Source organism: Dendrobates tinctorius, unplaced genomic scaffold (assembly GCF_039654945.1).
Source record: "Dendrobates tinctorius isolate UK_male_01 unplaced genomic scaffold, ASM3965494v1 ptg000102l, whole genome shotgun sequence".
NCBI classification, from domain to species: Eukaryota; Metazoa; Chordata; class Amphibia; order Anura; family Dendrobatidae; genus Dendrobates; species Dendrobates tinctorius.
This window is the reverse complement of record NW_027361770.1, coordinates 31376595-31399252: the sequence shown is the minus strand read 5'-3', so window position 1 is coordinate 31399252 and position 22658 is coordinate 31376595. Positions and strand designations below refer to the sequence as shown.

At 41.0% G+C, this 22658-nt stretch overlaps 1 protein-coding gene across 1 annotated transcript in view; it reads right to left on the bottom strand.

Annotated features, from left to right (window-relative positions):
* ADAMTS16 (ADAM metallopeptidase with thrombospondin type 1 motif 16) overlaps positions 1–22658 on the bottom strand; it is a 491484-nt gene that overhangs the window by 140709 nt on the left and 328117 nt on the right. Inside the window, exons 12-14 of the mRNA XM_073587783.1 lie at positions 10954–11102; positions 7500–7672; positions 3909–4039 (exon numbers count right to left, since the gene is read on the bottom strand). Coding sequence (XP_073443884.1) covers positions 3909–4039; positions 7500–7672; positions 10954–11102 — 453 coding nt within the window. The remainder of the gene's footprint in view (positions 1–3908; positions 4040–7499; positions 7673–10953; positions 11103–22658) is intronic.

Below are 22658 nucleotides of genomic sequence, written 5' to 3'. Positions count from 1 at the left end.
TATAGCCCCCTCTATTTCTAAACCTCTAAGTAGTATCACTTTAAATCCGGAGAAATTACCAGGGGGTTTTTTTCCGTGTGGAAAGTGTGGCCCCTGTAAAAAATTGACCTCTAAAAAACAGGGAGGGATTACTAATAAATTTGCGGAGGTAAAAATTAAAGATTTCATAACCTGTGATACCACAGGGGTTATATATGGTATTACATGCCCCTGTGGGAAACTGTACATAGGACGCACAAAACGCCCATTGCATGTCCGGTTAGCAGAGCATTTGCGCAATATTGGAAACAGATTTATGGGTCACCCTTTATCACACCATTTTGCTAATCAGCATGGAGGCTCTATTAAAAATGTTAAAGTTACGGGTATTAAAGTGGTTAAAAAAAGCTGGCGGAAGGGGAACTTTATTCAACAAATGTCAAGAGAAGAAAGTAGACTGATTTTTGAAATGAATACACTTGTTCCTAATGGACTAAACAGCGAGATTGAATTGTTTGCCTTTAATCAATGAACATGGAGTTTGGAGACTGCGGGTATATATGAACGTAATTGAGCACCATAGACCATCTCTGAAGAAGGAATCCGGTGATTCCGAAACGCGTAAGACAGCTTTTTGGTCGTTTTTGTGCTCACTAGCCAGTCACGTGGTGTTCCACGTGACCGTGACGTCACGCAAGGTCCTGCACCTTTTGCTACCTTGCCGGCTTTTGGACTGTACTCGTGCCGTTATACTCGCCGGGTGTCGGCGGCGGTCACGCTACTAGAAGGACGCTTGCTACCGGCCGGAGCAGCGTCCAATACCTGCAGTCACCAACTGAACTCTAACGCTCTCAAGCTCATTTTCGTCAGCATCACTACTGTTTGCAGCGTCATCCTTGCACCGGGACCCTGCTTGAGGAAGTATCCTTCGACCAGTTCCTTATTCATCTGAACGAAGGTATCGGTACATATATTTTGTGAACCAGCTCCACTGTAGATATTTCTTTGAAACCTCTGAATGGTATCCTGCTAGCGCAAATTACTTACTTTTTGATTTGACTTTTACTGTTGGACAAATTGGGTGGTTGTTGTCCTTATTTGCAGCTGCAGGCGGTATCATATAGGAACCTGCGCCTTTGTGCTTATGTTTAAATGTATAATTATATTTAAACGTAAATAAAGCACAACAGCAGCAACCATCTATGACCTGGCCAATCAGTAGGTGAAGGCACTGAAACAATCATAGTGTGATCGGAAAAAGTTAGGGTGCACATTCCATCTTTTGTATCTTCCTTTAACCACTTCATGCCTCAAAGTTATATAGTATCCATATAGTGTTATATAGTGTCTAAAAGAAGTGACCTGACCTCTCTTCAGGTGGCTTCATTTTGGAAGCCTCCACTATCCAATATATAAAGTAAAAAAAAATTAAAATAAAAGAGGTCGGTGGCAAAGTTGCCATAAAAACATCTAAAGAGACATCAAATAATTTAACTATTTTTACAGTGTCCTCTGCTTCAAAAACTATGTGTACAAAAAAACATGGCACTCCAGAGAAAAACAAAGGAGAATTGGTGCTCAAGTAAGGTTTCCAACCCATAGACATATACAAAATTACTTGGCTCTCACGGCGGCACCCTGGATTGTTTCAGCGGCCTTTAGTGCTGCAGCCCCTTGCAGATACTGCTCCAGACAGCGTGGCCTCTCTCTCCCTAACGACTGCTTCATCCAGTCACATTGTATCCAGCCCCTTTGATAGACTCGAGCTCCAGTCATTACAAAATAAACAGGATTTCATTCCTGCCTTAGGATATCTTTTACTCTACTGTATCTCTTACAGTCTACTCTAAAGAAACAAAAAGACCTTTCTGATGAAGGTCCGTTGTTGGACCGAAAACGTTCATATGATATGAGTCTATTTTTGTCTGGATGCACAATAAAGAAAAAATTGCTTCTCCGATTTTGAGTGCCAAGTAATTCAAAAACTATGTGGGTACACCTGTGTATTAAGACACCATGTGCACATACCTTTACGATGTTTACTTGGAAAATGCTTCCTATGCTCATTAGTGCTAATTTTTGTATTGTGCAAAATATAAACCTAGTGTTGATAGGCTGTATAGGCACAGACATCTATATGGCCCACTGAATGGGCATCAGGAGAAGAAGCAATTCCAAAAGGGAAACTTCATGCTTTGTGCTCTTTGTGTTTTCAATATGAACTTCCAACCGAATTTTCCAGGCTAGTACTATCACTGCGATTCCAAATTTGTATAATTTTCTTTTTACTTCGGTGGTGAAATGTGTTTTTAGAAATGTGTAAAAAAAAAAAAAACAATTTGTTTGAATTGCCATTTTATGAAACCCATAACTTTTATTTTTCAGTCAATGGAGTGGTACGAGGGCTTGTATTTTTTGCGTAGCGTCCTACGTTCAGGACATTTTTTTCCATTCTAAATAAGAGATAGAAAATTTAGATGGAGGCTATAATAATCAATGGGGCCTTTCTTTTTCGGCTTACATAGATGATGCAACATATCACTTTTGCACATGAATTCTATTTGTCTGTTCCTAAAACAGAATAGAAACAATGTCTAACATTCAATAACAAAATAGCATTTTTTTAATAAAAAAATACACAGAATTTTGTAATGTTAAAAATCATGTATATTTAGATGCAGATTTATTTTCATCTCCGTCAGGGCACAGACAATCTATTTTAGGGTGCAGTTAGACAGCCATATAACACGGACAACGATCATATTGCAATGCTTGGACTGGCCGTGGCACTTCTAAGTTGAGCGTGACAGCATGTATTTCTATGCAGCCATCATGCTCAGGTCAGGAAAGCCACCAGCCGGTCCATGCACTGCGATGTGATTGTTGTCCGTGTTACATGGCCATCTTACTGCACCATCAATGTCCAAGACAGGATTTTCAGAATGTAGCATACACTCTTACACTGTGGTTTCCCCTTCCCACTGATCCCAAGTGTTCTTTTATTAGAAACTATTACATCCGTTCTTATTTCCTTCACAAGTAGAGTTCTCAATTCAAGACCAGACTGTCACATACAGTAGGTGCTACAACTCTCCTGGCTTCATTCTTCTCCTATGGGTATGTACACATGGAACTGCCAAGTTTTTCAAGGCAAAAATAATTCCTAACCTATTTTCGCCGGTGGTTTTGCTGTCATTTTTGTAGCAGCTCCACCGCTGGCATGTTTGCTCTTTAACTTAAAAGTATACAGGGCCGGCGGCTTCCAAACGAATCTGACTGAATAATAAACATGTTACTTTTACTACTTCAGGCTGTGTGCCCACATAAGCGTTTTTTTTGCATTTTTTTAAGTGTTTTTTCCATGCAAAAACGCTTAAAAAATGCATACATTAAGCATCCCATTCTTATAATGCATTCTGCAATTTTTGTGCACATGATGCGTTTTTTTTCTGCATAAAAAACGCATCGCGGTAAAAAACGCAGCATGTTCATTAATTTTGCGGTAAAAAACACATTTCCAACTATATTCTATGAGTTAAAAAACACATTTAAAACACGTGGAGAAACGCGCGGAAAAAAATGCGTTTTTCCTGGGAAGGAGTCCGGTTTTAGTCAGGAATTTTCTGCATACGTGGGTACATAGCCTCAAGGTTTCCGAACCCTGAAGCTGTTAAAAGAAGTGAAATGTGCAAAAATCGTTTTGACATTGCTGTGCATCATTTCTTGCGGCACAGAGTTATCTTCTTGGATTTCCCTCTTTTTTGGTTTTATGGGTACCATAATTATAATGGACTAGTATTTTAGAGCTTATATGTGTGTAATCTGAAAAAAGAGGGGATGCACAGGGTATCTAGTTGACCCAATATAGAAATTCCCAGAATAGGCACATTTGCGTTTTCTGTCTCGGCTCATTTTCCTTTCCCTCTTACCTCACAAATACCATCGATGCAGACATTATTACTGTGCTCAGAGCATCGTGTTCCATCTTTCACTTTGTTTGATAAGGAAAAAAAGAAATCAAAGCCTTCTGCAATACAGTAGAGTTTACAGTAATCTTGTTCTGTAATAAAAAAAAATACACAAATTATAACAGCCATAAAATAGGATATAAATATTGAGATTCGACTCAGTTTCTGCTCCTCAAGGTTCTGCAAAAAGACTTTGTGTGCACATTTGCATTTCATTATGCATTTACCACAGTGATTGAATAAAATAGATGGAAACATGGAAGGACAGCACAGTGGCTCAGTGGTTAGCACCGTAACGCTTCCATTGCTGGCATCCTGCATCCAATCCCATCAATGCCAACATCTACAAGGAGTTTGTATGTTCTCCTGTGTTTGTGTGCGTTTCCTCCAACACTCCAAAGATAGGGAATTTACAGGGCGAGTCCCAATGGAGACAGTGATGATGTGAGGAATATGCTCGTACTATATCAGTGAGTAAAATAAAGTAATTTAAAGCGACCCTCTGGTGGACCATAACAATTTTACAATACATGCATATTGGATAGTTAAAATCAGGGCCAGATTTAAGAGGTGGGTGGCCCGGGGCCCATTTTGGAGGGAGGCCCATTTTTCAAGGTGCTGCAATATGTAATGCATAAACACAAAATGAAACGAACGCAAGTTTATTTACAAAAATCATTTACGCAGAGTAATTCAGGTAAAATCATTCATTTTTTGCAATCCAGACACTTTCCTTGATTTTCGTGCTGCAAAATCACTAATGATATCACTAAAGTCCAATTCACGCAGCATATCTGACTCGATGCTCATGATAGCCAAATTTACAAGTCGTTCCTGTTTCATGGATGTCCTTAATCGGTTTTCAACTAATTTGAGGCTTGAGAAGGAATGCTCACCACTGCAGTTTGTTACCATCAAAATTAGATATATCCTTAGAGCTATCTCAATATTTGGGAAAGTGTCCTGCACACCCTTTTCCATGATAAGCTTGTACATGAAAAGTTCAGTGCTGATATCTTTTGGCTCATTGTCTGTGAATAAATCGGCAAATGTTACAAACTGACACAGTTGATCGATAAATGTAATATCCAAGGCATCTGAATAAGACATGACGAGTTGCTCTGCTGTGGCCTTAAGCTCGTCTGTAGACAGTTCTTTCAGATGGCTAAAAAAGCTAAATGTACTTGATATATCTGCTGCTGGGCTCTATATGTCAGAGGCTGCTGCTGGGTTGTATATGTATGAGAGACTTCTGCTGGGCTGTATATATATATGAGGGGCTGCTGCTGGGCTGTATATATATATGAGGGGCTACTGCTGGGCGGTATATATTAGAAGCTGCTGCTGGGCTGTATATGTATGAGAGGCTTCTGCTGGGCTGTATATATATATATATATATATATATATATATATATATATATATGAGGGGCTGCTTCTGGGCTGTATATATATATATATATATATGAGGGGCTGCTGCCGGGCTGTATATATCAGAGGCTGTTTACCTGGCTGTATATATCAGAGGTTGTTGCTGTGCTGGCTGTATATAGAATAGAGGCTGAGGGGCTGTATAAAGTGTATACACAGCACTATACTGTAAACAGGTCCATACTATATACATACAGTATACACAGACACACTGTAATGCAGGCTATAGTGTGGACCTGTATATACAGTATGGTACTGTGTTGGACAGGAGCTGCAAGAAAGATACACAGACAAACACACACAGACACACACAAAGACAGACACACACACAGACAAACAGAGATCATACTCACCCACCACGACACTGTGAAGACTGAACCACTTCACTCTGGATCTTCAGTGACTGAAGATCCAGAGTGAAGTCCTGCCGCACTCCGTGGTGGAGAATCCTCTTCTCTCGCCGACATCGTGGCTCCGCCTCCAACCTCGAAGGTAGCTGAACTGAACAAACTCTCATCTGATCTAATCCGAGGGAGCGATATAGCTGAATAAGTAGCGTGGCGTGCCTAGAATCTTTTGTTGGGATGGGAAAAGGCTGTCGCATGCCATAAGCTAAACATTAGGTACAGGTACTAAGGAAGTCTGGCTAGCCAGGTCAGTGGATGCTGACGCAGGTGCCATGACTCTGCCGCTCTGCGCCAACCACTGAGATGTAGGACTGTAAGCCAAGTACCTAGACTTTCAATAGTTTCTTTTTTGTTAAATGTTCCTTATCATTAGAAACGGTTCACAGCAAAAAGCAACGTGTATTTTACATGTTTTGAGATATTTATCCCTTTATTGGTGGAAGGCCCCCGCTTGGTGGGTGGCCCAGGGACCGGGCCCCTTGGGCCCCCGCTAAATTCGGGCCTGGTTAAAATATATGATGTCCTTTCATGAGTCATTTTTGGGTGGTTTCTCTTACTTACAGACACAGCTTCATATCTGTACATTGACTACCTGCTTCACAGACTACTTAGATAACACTTCTATATCCAGCAGTAGTGGATAATGCAGGATTCACCAAATACAACAGGTGTCATCCCAATTGAGCCTGCTTACCCTGCTATCACAATTATCTTTGCAAACACACAGTATATGCTTGAATAAAAATGTAGGCCCTGATTATTCATTTGCATTTTTTAAGTCCCTTTCCTTTTTAGTCTTGTGATATTAGTTGACTTTTTTTTGACAAATTTATGAAAAGTGCCCACAATTCATGAATTTGTCACAAAGTCAAAATGGACTTTTTTCCAGTCTTTAACGGTTTTGCAACTTTTGGTGCCAAAAGTCACAAAAATTGTGCCAAAATACTGGCGTACTCAAAAATACAATAGAAGAAGGGGGGACGGGAGTGAAGTTTTGCACTTCTTTAAAAGTCTCAATTGATGAATCACATACAGTATAAGACTTCAATAGAGGCGCAAATGGAATAATGAACCAGGTACAAAAAAAAATCAGCAAAACACAGAAAACTAGACAAAAAACAGGCGCAAAAGGCAATAATGAGTTGGGGTCATAGAGACTGAGTCAGTTTTATTGCTGATCATGTACAAAACCCTAGTGGCCAGTGTGAAGTTTTAATTTTTTTTGTTTTTTTATTTTAATACAGATTTGATGGAAAAAGAAAAGTCATTGCCATGATAAATATAATTTAATATAAACTGATTTACACAATAGGTCATTTTTATGCCAGCCTCCCTTTAATTACTTTGCTAATTTGTCATTGCCTGGATATGTTTCTAGGTGACACAGAAGAAAACATTAGTACTCTATATAGCATATGTAAATATGTTACAGAATTTCCATTGTGAAAACAATTAGGCATCGGAGATAGAAAAATAGATAATACACAAAAGAAAATTAGAGACAAACATTATTAGTGTTAAAATGTCTCAAACAAAGAATAGTCTTGGATGGACAAGTCTGAAGATGGGAGTCAGGTGCAAACATGAGAAATAGCTGTGAAAAATCTAGAGTCACACTAGATGCCAGTCTTACACAATCGCACATTATTGCAAAATCAGAAAACAAGGTAACAAATGATTGAAAAAAAAGCAAAAATTCAATTATATGCACCTTACCTTCCACACGTGTGTAAGGCTTCCAGTTATAGTACCAGCCTCTGAAAGGTTTACTGTTGTACTCTGCACACTGTTGCGCTCTATAGTCAATACTATTCTTATGACACTTCTGAGTGCTGCAAAGTTTAAATAATCGGAAAGAACCTTCGCAGAAATTTCCACCATGAAAAGGTCTAAACGAAAAAATGAAAAATATATATTATTGGGTATGAGCATTTAATAAAGTGATATACTTTAATGAGAACAACATCTTTATAAGCGGGACCCATGAAGTCTTCTACTTTACTCCTGGTAAAAAAAAATCTACATTTACTGGGAAGGCACATATTTGGGAGTCTATAGGTTTGTTCTCACTGCTAATAAACTACATGGTGAGCATGTATATAAAACATCAACAGTATGACAGTCTGACTTGGGCTCCCACAAAGATGGCTCAAAATGACAACATAAAAGACACAATGGGCCTAATTCATCAAGACCATCTTTGTTCATGCCAAAGTTTGTGAGTTGATGAAGGGGAGAGCTGGAATCAGAAGCTCCTAATTCATGAACTGTACAATTCTTCATGAATCCAGAATGTCTGGTGAGTGGTGTGTGCCTGCAATGGCTACCCCAGAAATATTTCTCCAGTAAGCTACTGGAGCGAGATTGCTGGTGTCAGGAAAACCACAGCTCGTCATGAAATAAATAAACAAGCATGGCTCCTCCACTCGGCCCGTTATGTTGGAGCAGGGAGAAACTAGTTGTGAAAATACAAAAAGTCACAAAGTTTTGCTACTTTTTAAAGCTTTTACACAAGATTTCTGGTGTGAAAACTTTGATGAATTGGACCCAAGTGTTTATTTTTACTTGATAAGTACCAGTCCTTGCACACCATACCATACATAATGGACATAGTTAATAAGCTACATTTTGCTATTTTTTTTATATATACTGTATATATCTTACCTAAATCATAAATCAGTGGCATGAAATTCAGACATCTTAAATAATAGAAAAACTTATTAGATAAAAGTACAAGTGGAAAAATAGAACAAAAAATAAGTAGATGAAGGAAAAGTGGGGAGGAATTCTGGAGAAACAGAGTAAGTAAAGACCTACAGTTGGTCCACACATATAAACTCTATTGTGAGATCAGTTAGTGGTGTTGTACTCAAGTATTTTTTAGTATTTGACAATCTGTTATATATAAAATAAACTAAACTTTCTAACTCTCCCTGGGTCTGACACATAAATTTGTTATTTTAAACATAACGAATCCTGTGAGATAAAAATTCTCAAACAAGGACAAGCCATTTAATTACATGAATAGGAAATTAATGAGTCCGTTAGTGTGTATAATCAGAGAGGGAGTGTGTGCTTAAGCATAAGATGAAAACCAAACTTTAAAGAGTAACTAAACTTTTTAATTATTAAAGGGAATCTGTCACCTCAATTTGGCGTGGTATGTAAATGAGTTGTGTCCGGTCCGATGGGCGGTGTTGTGGCTCCTTCCCTCCACCCCTCTTTGGCAGATGTACGCAATCTATCTTGGAATTTCCGTAGTTGGCGTCCAAATTACACGCGTGCACATTGCAATATCCTATTGCGCATGCGCAGTATGCTTTGCCCAACTGCGGGCAAAGCCGAAAAGCAGTAGTGCGCAAGCGCCGGTGAACTATGTCCTTCGTGTCTGGATCCCCTTACCTGCCACACTTCAAGCTCATTCCCTATCATTGAGCCTGTTACAGAAGAAGAAGTTAACTGGCTCCTTGCTTCTTCTCGGCATACAACCTGCAACAGTGATCCTACTCCCACACATTTCCTGCAGTCTCTCACACCAGTTGTCACCACTCACCTAACTAAAATATTTAAACTCTCTACTTCATTTGGGATCTTTCCATCCTCATTTAAACATGCCATTCAAACCCCTTTACTTAAAAAAAAATCCCTCGACCAGAACTTCCCCACAAAACAATGCTGAGATGCCATTGGATTGATCACAATGCCATGGGCAATTTAACAAAGTGCAAAAGCATTGCAGCATACTTTATATTGACAGGTCCTCAGGTGGACTAAAGATGTGAAAAAAGTAATTAAGAATTTTAAAAAAATTAAAAGAAAAAGAACAACCATCATGATATTCCCATTTTCTCAATCTAAAAATAAATTACCATAAAGTCCCAAAAATTGTATAAATAAAATTTACAGCTTACTGTGTTATGACAAGACCTCATTAGCTCTATTGACAGAAAAATATAAAAGTTATGGGTCTTATAACTTTGGCAACATGAACAATTGTCTAAACAATGATTTATGAAAAAGGTGGTACTTATCCCTACCCCGAGTGTGCATTTGTTTTCAATAGGGAAAGTTAGGAGAGTTAGGAAGCCTGACTCACGTTAGATAGTAGTCATGTTTAGAGGTTTTCTGCATTGTGTTTTAGAGGTTTTCTGCACCTTAAAGGGAACAAAAATTTGTCACCTTTCCTCAGCTCTACTTGGCCATCTTTGGCAATTCCAACGAGAAAGAATGAAATGGTGATTTAGTATGTGTAGCCATTCTACTCAGAGGGGACAAAAACAAGCCACTTTCATGGTCTTTGGGGGTCTCAGCAGTCAGACCCCACTAAATGGGAAATAATCACTTCTTATAGGAACATGCATGATAGAGTACTGCGTGGGTTAGATTATTATAATTAGCATAAGTTAAGAAAGTAGAGGATATAAAATCAATAAAAACATTTGAACTAGAAAGTAGAGAAAAAAATTATTAAAAGTAGGTTAAAGGAAGCCTGTCATGTCAAAAATCGCTATTAACCTACAAATATTTGGTCAATTTATAGGTTAATGGCATTCTAAAGTTGAGTGGCCACTGCACTGAAAGCTCAGCTGCTGGGAAAACTTGAACTATATTTTTCCCTGCAGGCTACAGCTTTCAGTCACATTGGTGTGGCTTCAGTCAATGCTCAGTATATAGTGAGTGGTGTCTAACCACACCCTGGCACTGACTGACAACCAGTTCTGCACTGATGCACTTCTGAGCCAGCTGTCAGTCAGAGGCAGGGTGTGGTTACAGTTACTGCTCACTGTGTACTGAGCAGTGACTAAAGCCGCGCCTCTATGACTGAAAGCTGTAGGCTGCATGGAGGAATATACTGAAGTTCATTATCTCCCAGCAGCTGGACTTTCAATGCAGTGGCAACACAACTTTAGAGAGCTATTAACCTGGAGATTTACCCAATATCTGCAGGTTAGCATTTATTGACATAACATGTTCCCTTTAAGATGATCTCATGATATTTAGTAGACATATGTAAGAACTTTAATTTGTAGACTAGATAATGGTGATAATTTAAAAACTAAAATATTAACAGTAACTATAATTCTGTACCTTCAAAAATAGACTGGTTAGAAAATTGACAATCAATACTAAATAAAGTCAATTCCAATTACGGTAGTAGGAAAAAAAATACCGTGGGTTATTACACTGGCGCTCCTTATACGAGACTCCTCCACCACATGTTCTGGAGCATGGTGACCAACCTGACCAGTCAGACCATTGACCATTTGTAGGTTTAGGTCCTTCATCACCATGTTTCACACATTGACCTCTTCGGCACCACTGCAACACAAAGATATTTTGGTGACTATTATGGCTTTTTTTTACAGTATAATAGCTTTCTTACACTGTTGGAATAAGTTCACATGGTGAGGCCAAGGTATGGCAGTGCTGCAGCCAAAAAGTACACATTATTTCACACTGATTGTTGGTGCTTGTGTAATTTTGTGATTAAACCATTTACCTGAAGAGCCAAGTTGCCTGAACAATCAATTTGAAAATTTTACAGGTATAAATATTTTGGGGTGGTTTTATGCTACTGGCCAGTAATTCTCACTAAGGTTGGGTTCACATTTAAAAAATTTCATGGTCCAAAATGGCCTTAGTAACCGCAGACTTCCTGACCCCAACTTCAAGCCTCACATGAGTTTACGAGTTTGTAAGTTCAGGTCATGAGACCAGAGTTCACTCAAAGCATTGTAGTTTGTATACTGACTATGAAATACCATGTGAATCTGGCCTAACACTATCATGACAAAAACCATTTTGTAATTAAGGCTTGATACACACTGCGTATTGCACCATTTCTAGTGGCATTTTCGTTGCTTTTTAAATGGTATTTCCTTAGGTAAAACATGCTGTAGACACATGTTACAATAGCAATTTCTGGAAAAATGTACATTGAATGAAAGAAATTATACAAAGAACATTTTTATGTTTGCGGCATTTTGGAGATCATTTTCATTTTTTTTTAAGATGCATGCACTGGATTTATCTTTAGCCAAGATCATGTAGGAAAAAGGATACAAAATTAAAAATGGGCACTAAAACCTTTGTAAAAATGCAGTTTGAATCATTTAAAATTTGTGACACGGTTCTTTTTGTATCAGCATTGAATAATGTTAAAAAATAATCCTTGAGAAGTGCTACTATGCTGTGCAGACATAGGCCAAAGTCACACAAGTATAGATTCTCTCGTGGTCAAACCCTGATCAAAGTGTGACCTTAGTGTAATCCGATTTCCCTTGGATGAGAGAATCGTATCACAGGTGAGGAAGAGAAGGAGAACAAATTTCTCCATTGTGCGAGTCCACGGAAATCACACTGCACTTGGAGGTCATCTGAATACAATGTTTTCCACGCACCTATAGACTTGAATGGGTGAGTGGCATCCAATTTGCGTGGCAAATCGTAGCATGCTGCAATTTTGTTTTTCTCATGCCGAATTGTATGAGAAAAAAAATTGCTGATTAACACTGTCCCATAGAATAACATTGGTCTAAGTGTTATCCGATAAAACATAAGAGAGCTCTCAAGCGATGTATACACTCATGTAAGCGAGCCCATAGGATAATCTTGATAACTGACTAAATTTGTAGATTATTTACACTACTGACTGAATGTATACACGGCATGGTTTTGGGGTTTTTTGTACATTGCTTTTTTTTTTAGCTAAAAAACATTGCGACCAGTTTCTGAAACACAAAAGATTGCTGTAGGATTTTAGGCACCAGCCTGAAAGGATGTTAAGTTCCTAATTGAAAAAAAAAATGCATTCAAAGTTTAATAACATTTTACAGATTACATATAAATATAGTCTATTAGATGTAAAAAGTTTAACAGAACCTTTATGAACCGATTTATGATTAGAATTCTAATTTATTTTTAAAGTGTTTTAAAGGAGATGCACAAACAGATGAAAACTACGTTCAAGAAATAAAAGATTTTTATGGGATTGACACTTCAGTTAGATATTGCTGCAATAATATTTCCACTAGCTACAAAGATTTTCTATATATCAAAAACAATTTTTAACGATCACTTTTTAAACTTAGACTTAATAGCATGTCTTAGAATAGAAGAAGGGACTTAGGATTTATTTCTGGTCATGTTGCATTTCAGCACCGTTTACTTGAAGATGAGTTGGGTCAATGAATAGTATTATATATTGCTTGCATTACTGAATATGTGCTATTTAAAAAAAATCCTCAGGCCACAATTGCCCTGTCAGCAACATTAATTTATAAGGAATCACTCAATAGCGCAATAATTCTAATAGTTTATTCATCTCTTACCTCTGTTTAGCAAAAATGTAAGAATAAGGTAACAGAGAGAAAGATTAATTAGATCCCAGGAAGAAGCACATAAGAACAACGTTCATGTGAACATTTGTGACTGAATGAAATAACCGGGCTAATTGGAACCCTTCACCTCAGCACCCTGTAATTACAGGCACGGCTTTATTCTGTCTTCTTGTCGCACCTAGTTATTAGTATTCTGTATGATGATGGTTGTCATTACTGTATACATCTTGATTCACTATAACGCAATGGCCAGATGTGTTTAAAGTATTTTTAATGTATATAGGTGATCTTAACTATAAAAGCATTTATTAATGTATATTCAGATATGCTTATAGTGGTTTGTGCTGTGAGACTGAAAATGCACAATACAAGCGAAAGACTTCAAAAAAATATATACCATAATTGATTTACATTTAGGTAATCCAATTCTATGATCTCAATAAATCAGATTGAAGACAATATGCATTAACTTCTTAGAATTTTGCATTTGCGAGACTGATTAAACTGATGAAATTGAAAGAATTGGTCCACTACTCTGATAACCTCTACTGAATCCCTGTGTTTTCCCCTAGTAAAATAATAACTCCTGTTTTATTGGTGTTGGGAATGGCTTTCCTGGGGCTCACGTGAGCATTACTATGTCACCTGACCACAGCAGCCAATCAGCATTGGCTTTTTTCTCTGCTCCTTCAGACAAAACAAGACCTCTGGAGGAAGTGAAGGAGCAGCCACAGCTCTTCCTCGTGATGTCAATTATGACTGTACAAGAGGAAAGTGAAGACAGCATTCATTGGCCTCAGCGATCATATGACTGACAATTTCACAAGAGCCCTTAAAGAGCCTGTGCCATCAATCGCTGGAATGGTGCCCGCACCAGAATTGAGTATAGGGGGCTCACTCACACTGGTGCATAGTATTGAGAAGTGCAATGCTAGAAAATTTTGCATACTACTCTGATCAGTGTTATTCAGTGAGGCAGAGCAGAACTGAGTAAACCGAGTGTAGTCCGATATACACCGAGACAGACAGTGGAGAAGATAAAGAAATTAATCTCTCTTACTTCTCACCTGTGATCCAATTCTTGCATGCAAGAGGATCGGATCACAGCAGGATGACGCTCTTCTCACAGCTCTTAATCTATTAATTAAGGGGTTAAGAGTTTAATTTTATTTTAATGAATTGTTTCTGTATTTATTAAGGTTTAGGGCCTGACTATCAGAATTTTCCTTTTGGTAATGATAATTAATGTAGGAAGGAGAACAGGAAAGGAGAGGTTTCCTAATGCAAGAATACAACAAAACTTATTATGTCCAGAATACCCCTTTTATGTTTATTTCTATACTTCAAAATTGCCACAATACCATTTAAATAATAATACAAATATGTATTTGCTCAAGTTGAAAAATTGAGGCTAATAGCCATTAGATGAGTATGGCTCCCTTTACATAGTGATGAAGGCTATTTTAATTTTTGCATATTATCAACGCATTGATCTCCTCGTCTGGCGTGATGTCATCTGAGATGCATGCAGTACACAAGTGACGTCTCGCCAGCCCATAAATCAAGACTAGGATATTAGGGTAAGGGAAATTTATGTGGCTCCTGTCCACGGTCAAAGATGACTGACCTGGACCATGGACCAAGGTTGTGCAAAGCGATCCGCTTTTTTTTATTGGGGAGTCTTACTGTCTCCTGCCAGTGCCTGATGAAATACTAATTTCATGATGAAGATCAGCCCATTATAATTAAAATGGTTGTCTCATGACAGTCCGGTGTGTAATAGATGTTGGACCTACCTGTGGGACCCGGACTTTTCTCCACGACAGGGGTCCCTTATCCTCTTGTTTCGATTGGTTCTTCACAGTGAAGGGGTCGCCATGAATAGGCTAACTTTTTACTGATAAGGATGTTCCAAATAAAACAAAACAAATACACTTGTGAGAGAGAAAGGCTTGTGCAGCAACCTCTATTGTTGCTTTAGGTCAATCACCAGTTAGAAAAGGGTATTGGGGACCCCTATCCTTCTTAAAGGTGGGACACACATCTATTAGACATTTATGGCATGACTGTCATGAGACAGGAAAGATATATATCTTTGTACAGTGTTAGCCAGTAGATAGAAGAATATCTAGAATTGAGAGTCCTCAGTGGTTGATACCTTTTAATGGCTAACTGAAAGGATGGTAACACATTGCAAGCTTTCAAGATTACTCAGGTGGTAGGCGTCGGATTCCTGCAGCAGCACGACAGGAATCCAGAGCCTCACATGCTGCTCTGCAGCCAGCTATTCCTGAGGCTAAGTCCCTCTGCCATTCCACTGAGCATGCTCACGAGACGATCTCCCATTGGAGGTCGGGAGTCACGTGCTCAGGTCCTTCTCCGGATCTGATTGGTCCATCTCAGAGATCTCGAAGGTCCCGGCTAGTATAGACTCTTCTTGCTAGATGTGTGAATGGTGATGGGTGTCTGACTTACTAAGATTCCCCTCCCTCTGATATTACGCATGTGGATAGGGAACTAGGGAAAGAGTCAGCGCCAGTCAGTGGCAAGCCATAGGCCACAGTGCACACTGCACCTCTACACTAGCGTCCGATGGTGTCATGTCTCACACGGCACTATTGCTTAGCGCAGTAGCGACGCCGCACGCACGGTAGGTCTAGACGGACACCGACCCCAGTCTTGGGCCCGTGTCCTGTGACCGGATACCGAGCGTGCAATTTCGCTGAGACCTGTGAGTCTGGCTCGGCGTTTTTGTTTATGATACAGCGCCTCTCCGCTCTGCGCACATCGGGTGACGTTGAACCCGTGTGCGTTATACCGCCATATAGCGCATCTGCTATTAATTAGCAGCAGTGTTTTCACCTTCTGCACGGTGGACCCCGAGAGGCGAACGCACTTTATTATTTATTTATTTAGTGTGTTCCGCCGTTCCTAACATTATACTAGCGCCAGGGTCTGGCTAATAATGGCGGACCAGCAGCAGCTACAGCGCTACATTCAGCAGCTGGAGGGCAGGTTGGCAGCCCTCGAGAATTCCACCTCGGCTGCGGTAGCTGCTGCGGTCGCTGTCCAGACAATTGCAGAGGCTGTCTCCCGGGCGTCCATGTCCACGCCCATGCCGACAATTTCCCGCCTCCCATTGCCCGATAAATTTTCTGGTGACAGCGCCACCTGTAGGGGTTTCGTGAGCCAGTGCTCTATCCAGCTCAAGTTACTGGCCGCGCGATTCCCTACAGAGCAGGCTAAGGTGGGGTTTATCGTCTCCCTCCTGTCAGGCAGGGCGCTGGAATGGGCTACGCCACTATGGGAGCTTGATGACCCTGTGGTACTGAGCGCTGCTCAGTTTCAAAAATCACTAAAGCAGTTCTTTTTGGGGCCCCGGGTCACTCACGACACCTCTCTCCAGTTACTTGCGTTAACGCAGGGACCCCTGTTGGTCAGTCAGTACGCCGTCCGTTTCCGGACACTGGCTTCAGAGCTGGAGTAGCCTGATAAAGCACTCATCCCTGTGTTTTGGAGAGGGTTGGCTGAGCATGTCAAAGATGCTTTATCTACCAGAGAGGTCCCCATAAGCCTGGAGGAGTTGATTGCAATCTCCACCTGTATTGACCTCCGTTTTACAGAGCGCGGGCTGGAGCGTACTCAATCCAGACAGAAGCTTAGGGTGGCTCCTGACTTCTCTGAATTTCTTGAACCCCCTGATCTGGAAGTTTTACCTCCTGAGCCCATGGATGTGTCTCGTACCGGTCCTAAACCGCGTCCGGCACAGGGCTCCACATGCTGCTACCTGTGTTGACAGTCTGGCCACCTGGCTAACAGGTGTCCGCAGCGATCGAATAAACGTTCACCTCCAGTAGTAAAGTAGTTGGTGGGGATCTACCTAATATGAAAACTTTCTCCTCCAAACCGGTATTCCGAGGGACGTTAGACAGTGGAGCTTCCACCTGGGAGGTAGAGGTCACGGTGGACTCTGGGGCAGAAGGAAATTTTATGTCTTTAGCCTTCGCCCAAAAGCACGGTATTCCACTGGTGCCACTTCCTCACTCCATGACCGTCAGGGTGGTCAACGGATCTACCTTACCATCTCAGATTACCCACCAGACAGCACCCCTGGGGTTCTCAATCTCCCCGTCTCATCGCGAGACGTTGTCCCTGCTCATTATGCCAAACGGCATCAACCAGGTGCTTCTCGGACTCCCCTGGCTCCATTGCCATTCCCCTCATATAGAGTGGTCCTCGGGGAGTATACTGGGCTGGAGCAAGGACTGTGTGGGAAGGTACATGTGGGGCAGTGTCCAAGTAGCCTCTGCGAAGATGCCAGCAGATCATTCCGCGCCCCTCACTGAGAAACTGAGGTCCATGGTTCCGGTCGTCCCTGAGCCAGTGCCGCCAGGCAAGACCTTTGTCCCGCCTCACCTGCGGTCCAAGGTTCTCGCGTGGGCACACGCGTCCAGGGTGGGTGGTCACTTTGGTTACAAGCGGACCACAAAACTCCTGGCTAGCTCTTATTGGTGGCCACACAGGGCTCGGGACACTAAAAAATACATTCAGGCATGCGCCTCTTGTGCTCGGAGTAGCTCCTCTAAACAGAGGCCGACTGGGTTACTGCATTCCTTGCTGGTGGCAGACCGGGCAATGGAGGTCCGCGACAGTCTGGGTCGCACCCCGCATGTCACTCAAATCTCTAAAATGAGAATGAAGACGCCCCCGACACACATGGGCTCCAACTTCTGCTCCTGGCGATTTAGCCATTCCTGACGCCTTCCACGTGTCTCTTCTCAAACCTGTTCACATGTCCTGGTTTTTCAAGTCATTTGCCGGGGCATCAGACTTGTTTTAGGATGAGCCTGAGGTCCATGCTTCTGTGGGACACAAGGTGGTAGGCATTTCCATCATTATTATGCTTTACGTAGTCAACGCCATCATATTTTACAGCACTTTATAGATATTGTAATTATTGTTAATATGTCTATCAGTAGGTCTTCAGAGTGTGGAAGAAATTGGAGTAGCTGTAAGAAAACTCTTGTGAATATGAGGAGAGAGCATACAAACTCCTTGCAGATATTGACCTTGGTGGGAATTGAACCCAGGACAGCATTGCTGCAAAGTAATAGTGCTAACCATAGAGCCACCATGCTGCCAATCTAGCCACCTATCCGCAGGTTTCAAGTGACCTGGACTGTGACAAGAAAACAATTCCTACATATTTACTTCACCTCCACCTAACTGATAAGGACCACAATTAGCTGGATGGTTTCCCTTTATCATGTCATTCTTGGTATACTTTCAGTCACTGCACTACCCATAAAGGTGGCAGTTTTTGACATAACTGTTCTAGCACCAAAAACTCATAGCTTGCTCCAAGTCCCTCATATCGCTACATTTTACCTTTATAATGTGTATTAACACTGAAACTGATCCGTGAAAAATATGCTTGGGGTCACTTGACTAATTAAATAAAATGTTCTTAGAATCATATGGCAGATTAGTAAAAAACAAACAAAATAACAAAAAACAGAATACTCTGGTGAACGACAAGAACAAAGCAAAAACAGACCACTTTTGATCTAGTGACAGGTCAAAGCAGAGTTTAGGATAAATAATGTTGCTTCTCTGTGTCTCTAATGTAGGGCAATCTCACAGAGACTGTGTGTTCACACGGAGTAATGGTGGAAGCCCATTTTCATGATTTGTTAGCTTCCCAATGGTCCAACCCACAGGGCCATATATTTATCAATTATCCTGTGGAGAGGAGATACGTGTTTAGTGAATAAGGCCTGTTTCACACTTCCGTTTTTGACCATCAGTCAAAATCCGCCGGCTTTTGAAAAAAACGGATCCGCCATTTTTTTTTGGCGGATCCGTTTTTTTCCCCATTGAATTGCATTACCGGCGGATCTTGACGGATGGCTATCCGTTGGATCCATTTTTTTGCGGATCCGCCAAATTTTTTGCGTCCGCCGTCATGCCTGGATGAACCCTGCAACTTTTTTTTGCTGTAGGATCCGCATTTTACAGTGCGCATGTCCAGAGAAAGGAAGTCAGCCGGGAATTTAACCCTGAAATCCTTTCTGGCGGACGAAAAAATCTCTCTCTCTTTCTCTCTCTCCTTCCCGGGCAGCGGTTCCTTTAAAATTCTTCATTCGGTGGAGCCGTCAAAAAAACGGATTCGGTGGCATCCGTTCACATCAGTTAATAACGGATCCGCTTTCCGCCTTTTTGGCGGATTTTGACTGACACAAAAAACTGAAGTGTGAAACAGGCCTAAGTCACTTTAGGATGCTTTTTGTCATTTATTGTTCCTGAATGACAGCAAACCTGGGTCTAATGCTAAAAATATCTAAGTAATTGCAGAGAATTTAAATCATTATTGGTTAATTTACTTCACTCATTTAAACAGAGTATTTGTTTGAAGGCACATGGGTGCCTTATGTTTACTGTATATCAGTGATGTAAACTTTGATTATACAGTCTACAATTAGTAAAACACTTACAAGCAATATAGAGTGCAATATAAATTATATGATTAACATGTGGTAAACACATTTACATACAAGCACCTGCAGGAAAGTTCACTTGGAACTCCCTTAGTTTCAAAGGTGGTACTCTAATGATTACAATAATATGGATATCTGAGCCTGAATTTCCCCAGATGTGAAGTGATTATTCTCTTGAATGTTTAATTATGTCTGACATAGTTAGAAGGTTCCTAGTTGTTGGAGATATTCTATGGAAAAACTTATTTGTTTTGCTAAGCAGTCCCAATTTCCTGTACTTGCTTTATCCTGTAGCTTAGGTCATCCCCAGGGTCTCTCCTCCGGAGTCATTTAATCACAGTAAGACCTTATTTATGTCATATGCTAAACCTATTAAACCAACTGCATTATAGCTGACACACTGAGTGGGATTAAACAAACTTCTACCAGTTTAAGCAAGGAAGCCTCTGATAAAGTGAAAGGTAAAGAGACATGTGGCACATTGTAAAAGCAGAATATTCAACCTCTTAAATGACTTTTTAGGAATCAGCTAATTCTAAGCAGAAAACTTTCCAAAGTATAAGGCTATGTGCGTGTAATAAGGTGCAGGAGAGATATATGTCACCACGGAACAGGCAGACCAACAGTAAAACGGGAGGTTTATTTACAAGGGATAATACTGATAAAGCATACAGTATAACAGAAAATGAAATATAACAGATAACAGCAGAGAGACATACAGTGGGGCAAAAAAGTATTTAGTCAGTCAGCAATAGTGCAAGTTCCACCACTTAAAAAGATGAGAGGCGCCTGTAATTTACATCATAGGTAGACCTCAACTATGGGAGACAAACTGAGAAAAAAAAATCCAGAAAATCACATTGTCTGATTTTTTTTCATTTTATTTGCATAATATGGTGGAAAATAAGTATTTGGTCAGAAACAAGCAATCAAGATTTCTGGTTCTCACAGACCTGTAACTTCTTCTTTAAGAGTCTCCTCTTTCCTCCACTCATTACCTGTAGTAATGGCACCTGTTTAAACTTGTTATCAGTATAAAATGACACCTGTGCACACCCTCAAACAGTCTGACTCCAAACTCCACTATGGTGAAGACCAAAGAGCTGTCATAGGACACCAGAAACAAAATTGTAGCCCTGCACCAGGCTGGGAAGACTGAATCTGCAATAGCCAACCAGCTTGGAGTGAAGAAATCAACTGTGGGAGCAATAATTAGAAAATGGAAGACATACAAGACCACTGATAATCTCCCTCGATCTGGTGCTCCACGCAAAGTCCCACCCCGTGGGGTCAGAATGATCACAAGAACGGTGAGCAAAAATCCCAGAACCACGCGGGGGGACCTAGTGAATGAACTGCAGAGAGCTGGGACCAATGTAACAAGGCCTACCATAAGTAACACACTATGCCACCATGGACTCAGATCCTGCAGTGCCAGACGTGTCCCACTGCTTAAGCCTGTACATGTCCGGGCCCGTCTGAAGTTTGCTAGAGAGCATTTGGATGATCCAGAGGAGTTTTGGGAGAATGTCCTATGGTCTGATGAAACCAAACTGGAACTGTTTGGTAGAAACACAACTTGTTGTGTTTGGAGGAAAAAGAATACTGAGTTGCATCCATCAAACACCATACCTACTGTAAAGCATGGTGGTGGAAACATCATGCTTTGGGGCTGTTTCCCTGCAAAGGGGCCAGGACGACTGATCCGGGTACATGAAAGAATGAATGGGGCCATGTATCGTGAGATTTTGAGTGCAAACCTCCTTCCATCAGCAAGGGCATTGAAGATGAAACGTGGCTGGGTCTTTCAACATGACAATGATCCAAAGCACACCGCCAGGGCAACGAAGGAGTGGCTTCGTAAGAAGCATTTCAAGGTCCTGGAGTGGCCTAGCCAGTCTCCAGATCTCAACCCTATAGAAAACCTTTGGAGGGAGTTGAAAGTCCGTGTTGCCAAGCGAAAAGCCAAAAACATCACTGCTCTAGAGGAGATCTGCTGGAGGAATGGGCCAACACACCAACAACAGTGTGTGGCAACCTTGTGAAGACTTACAGAAAACGTTTGACCTCTGTCATTGCCAACAAAGGATATATCACAAAGTATTGAGATGAAATTTTGTTTCTGACCAAATACTTATTTTCCACCATAATATGCAAATAAAATGAAAAAAAAACAGACAATGTGATTTTCTGGATTTTTTTTTCTCAGTTCGTCTCCCATAGTTGAGGTCTACCTATGATGTAAATTACAGACGCCTCTCATCTTTTTAAGTGGTGGAACTTGCACTATTGCTGACTGACTAAATACTTTTTTGCCCCACTGTATATGGGGTTCAATCAGTAGAAAAGGTATTCTCCTATGAGACAAACTTATCAGTCCTAGGGGTCTTGATTGGAGGGGATCACTCTTGTTCAACATTGGCACCAAGGCACAAGCGGTGCTTGATGTCCTCTGTCTCTGGGGTTATTAATGAAGTCCAGCTGGAGTATGAGGGGTTAATGCAGGAGCCAAAAGGGTCTGAGGCTGACGATATGCCCCTTTTTCTCCAAGTCCTTCTCCCTGCTTTGGCAGAAGTGTTCACTCCAAGTCCTTCTCCCTGCTTTGGCAGCATCAGGGGCTCTACATTAACACATGAATCACAGCCATGGCTCAGTCTCTCAATACAGGTCTCAGCTCAGCTACTGAATGCAGCCTGTCTGCAAGGAAGCGTCTTGCCACTATCACAGTCTCTCTAAGGAGGTTCACAGGGAAGTCTCTAATCACAGCATACAGCCCTTGCTCTGGACACAGACTTCACATGGGGATCAGGACACAACTTATCTGTCACTGCAGACTCCAACTGTTCGTAGTCACGGGCTACGGTCTCTGTTTCTCTGCAGGTCTCAGTCTGTCCACGGGGTCAGGGCGCAGCTTCACTGTCTCCACAGTACACTGTCTCACGTACTAACGTTCTGCTGTCCCTATGCACAATACCCCGGACTTTCTCTGTGACCGGGAGCTCTGTCTCTTCTGCAGTCTCTGTCAGCGTCCTTCCCCT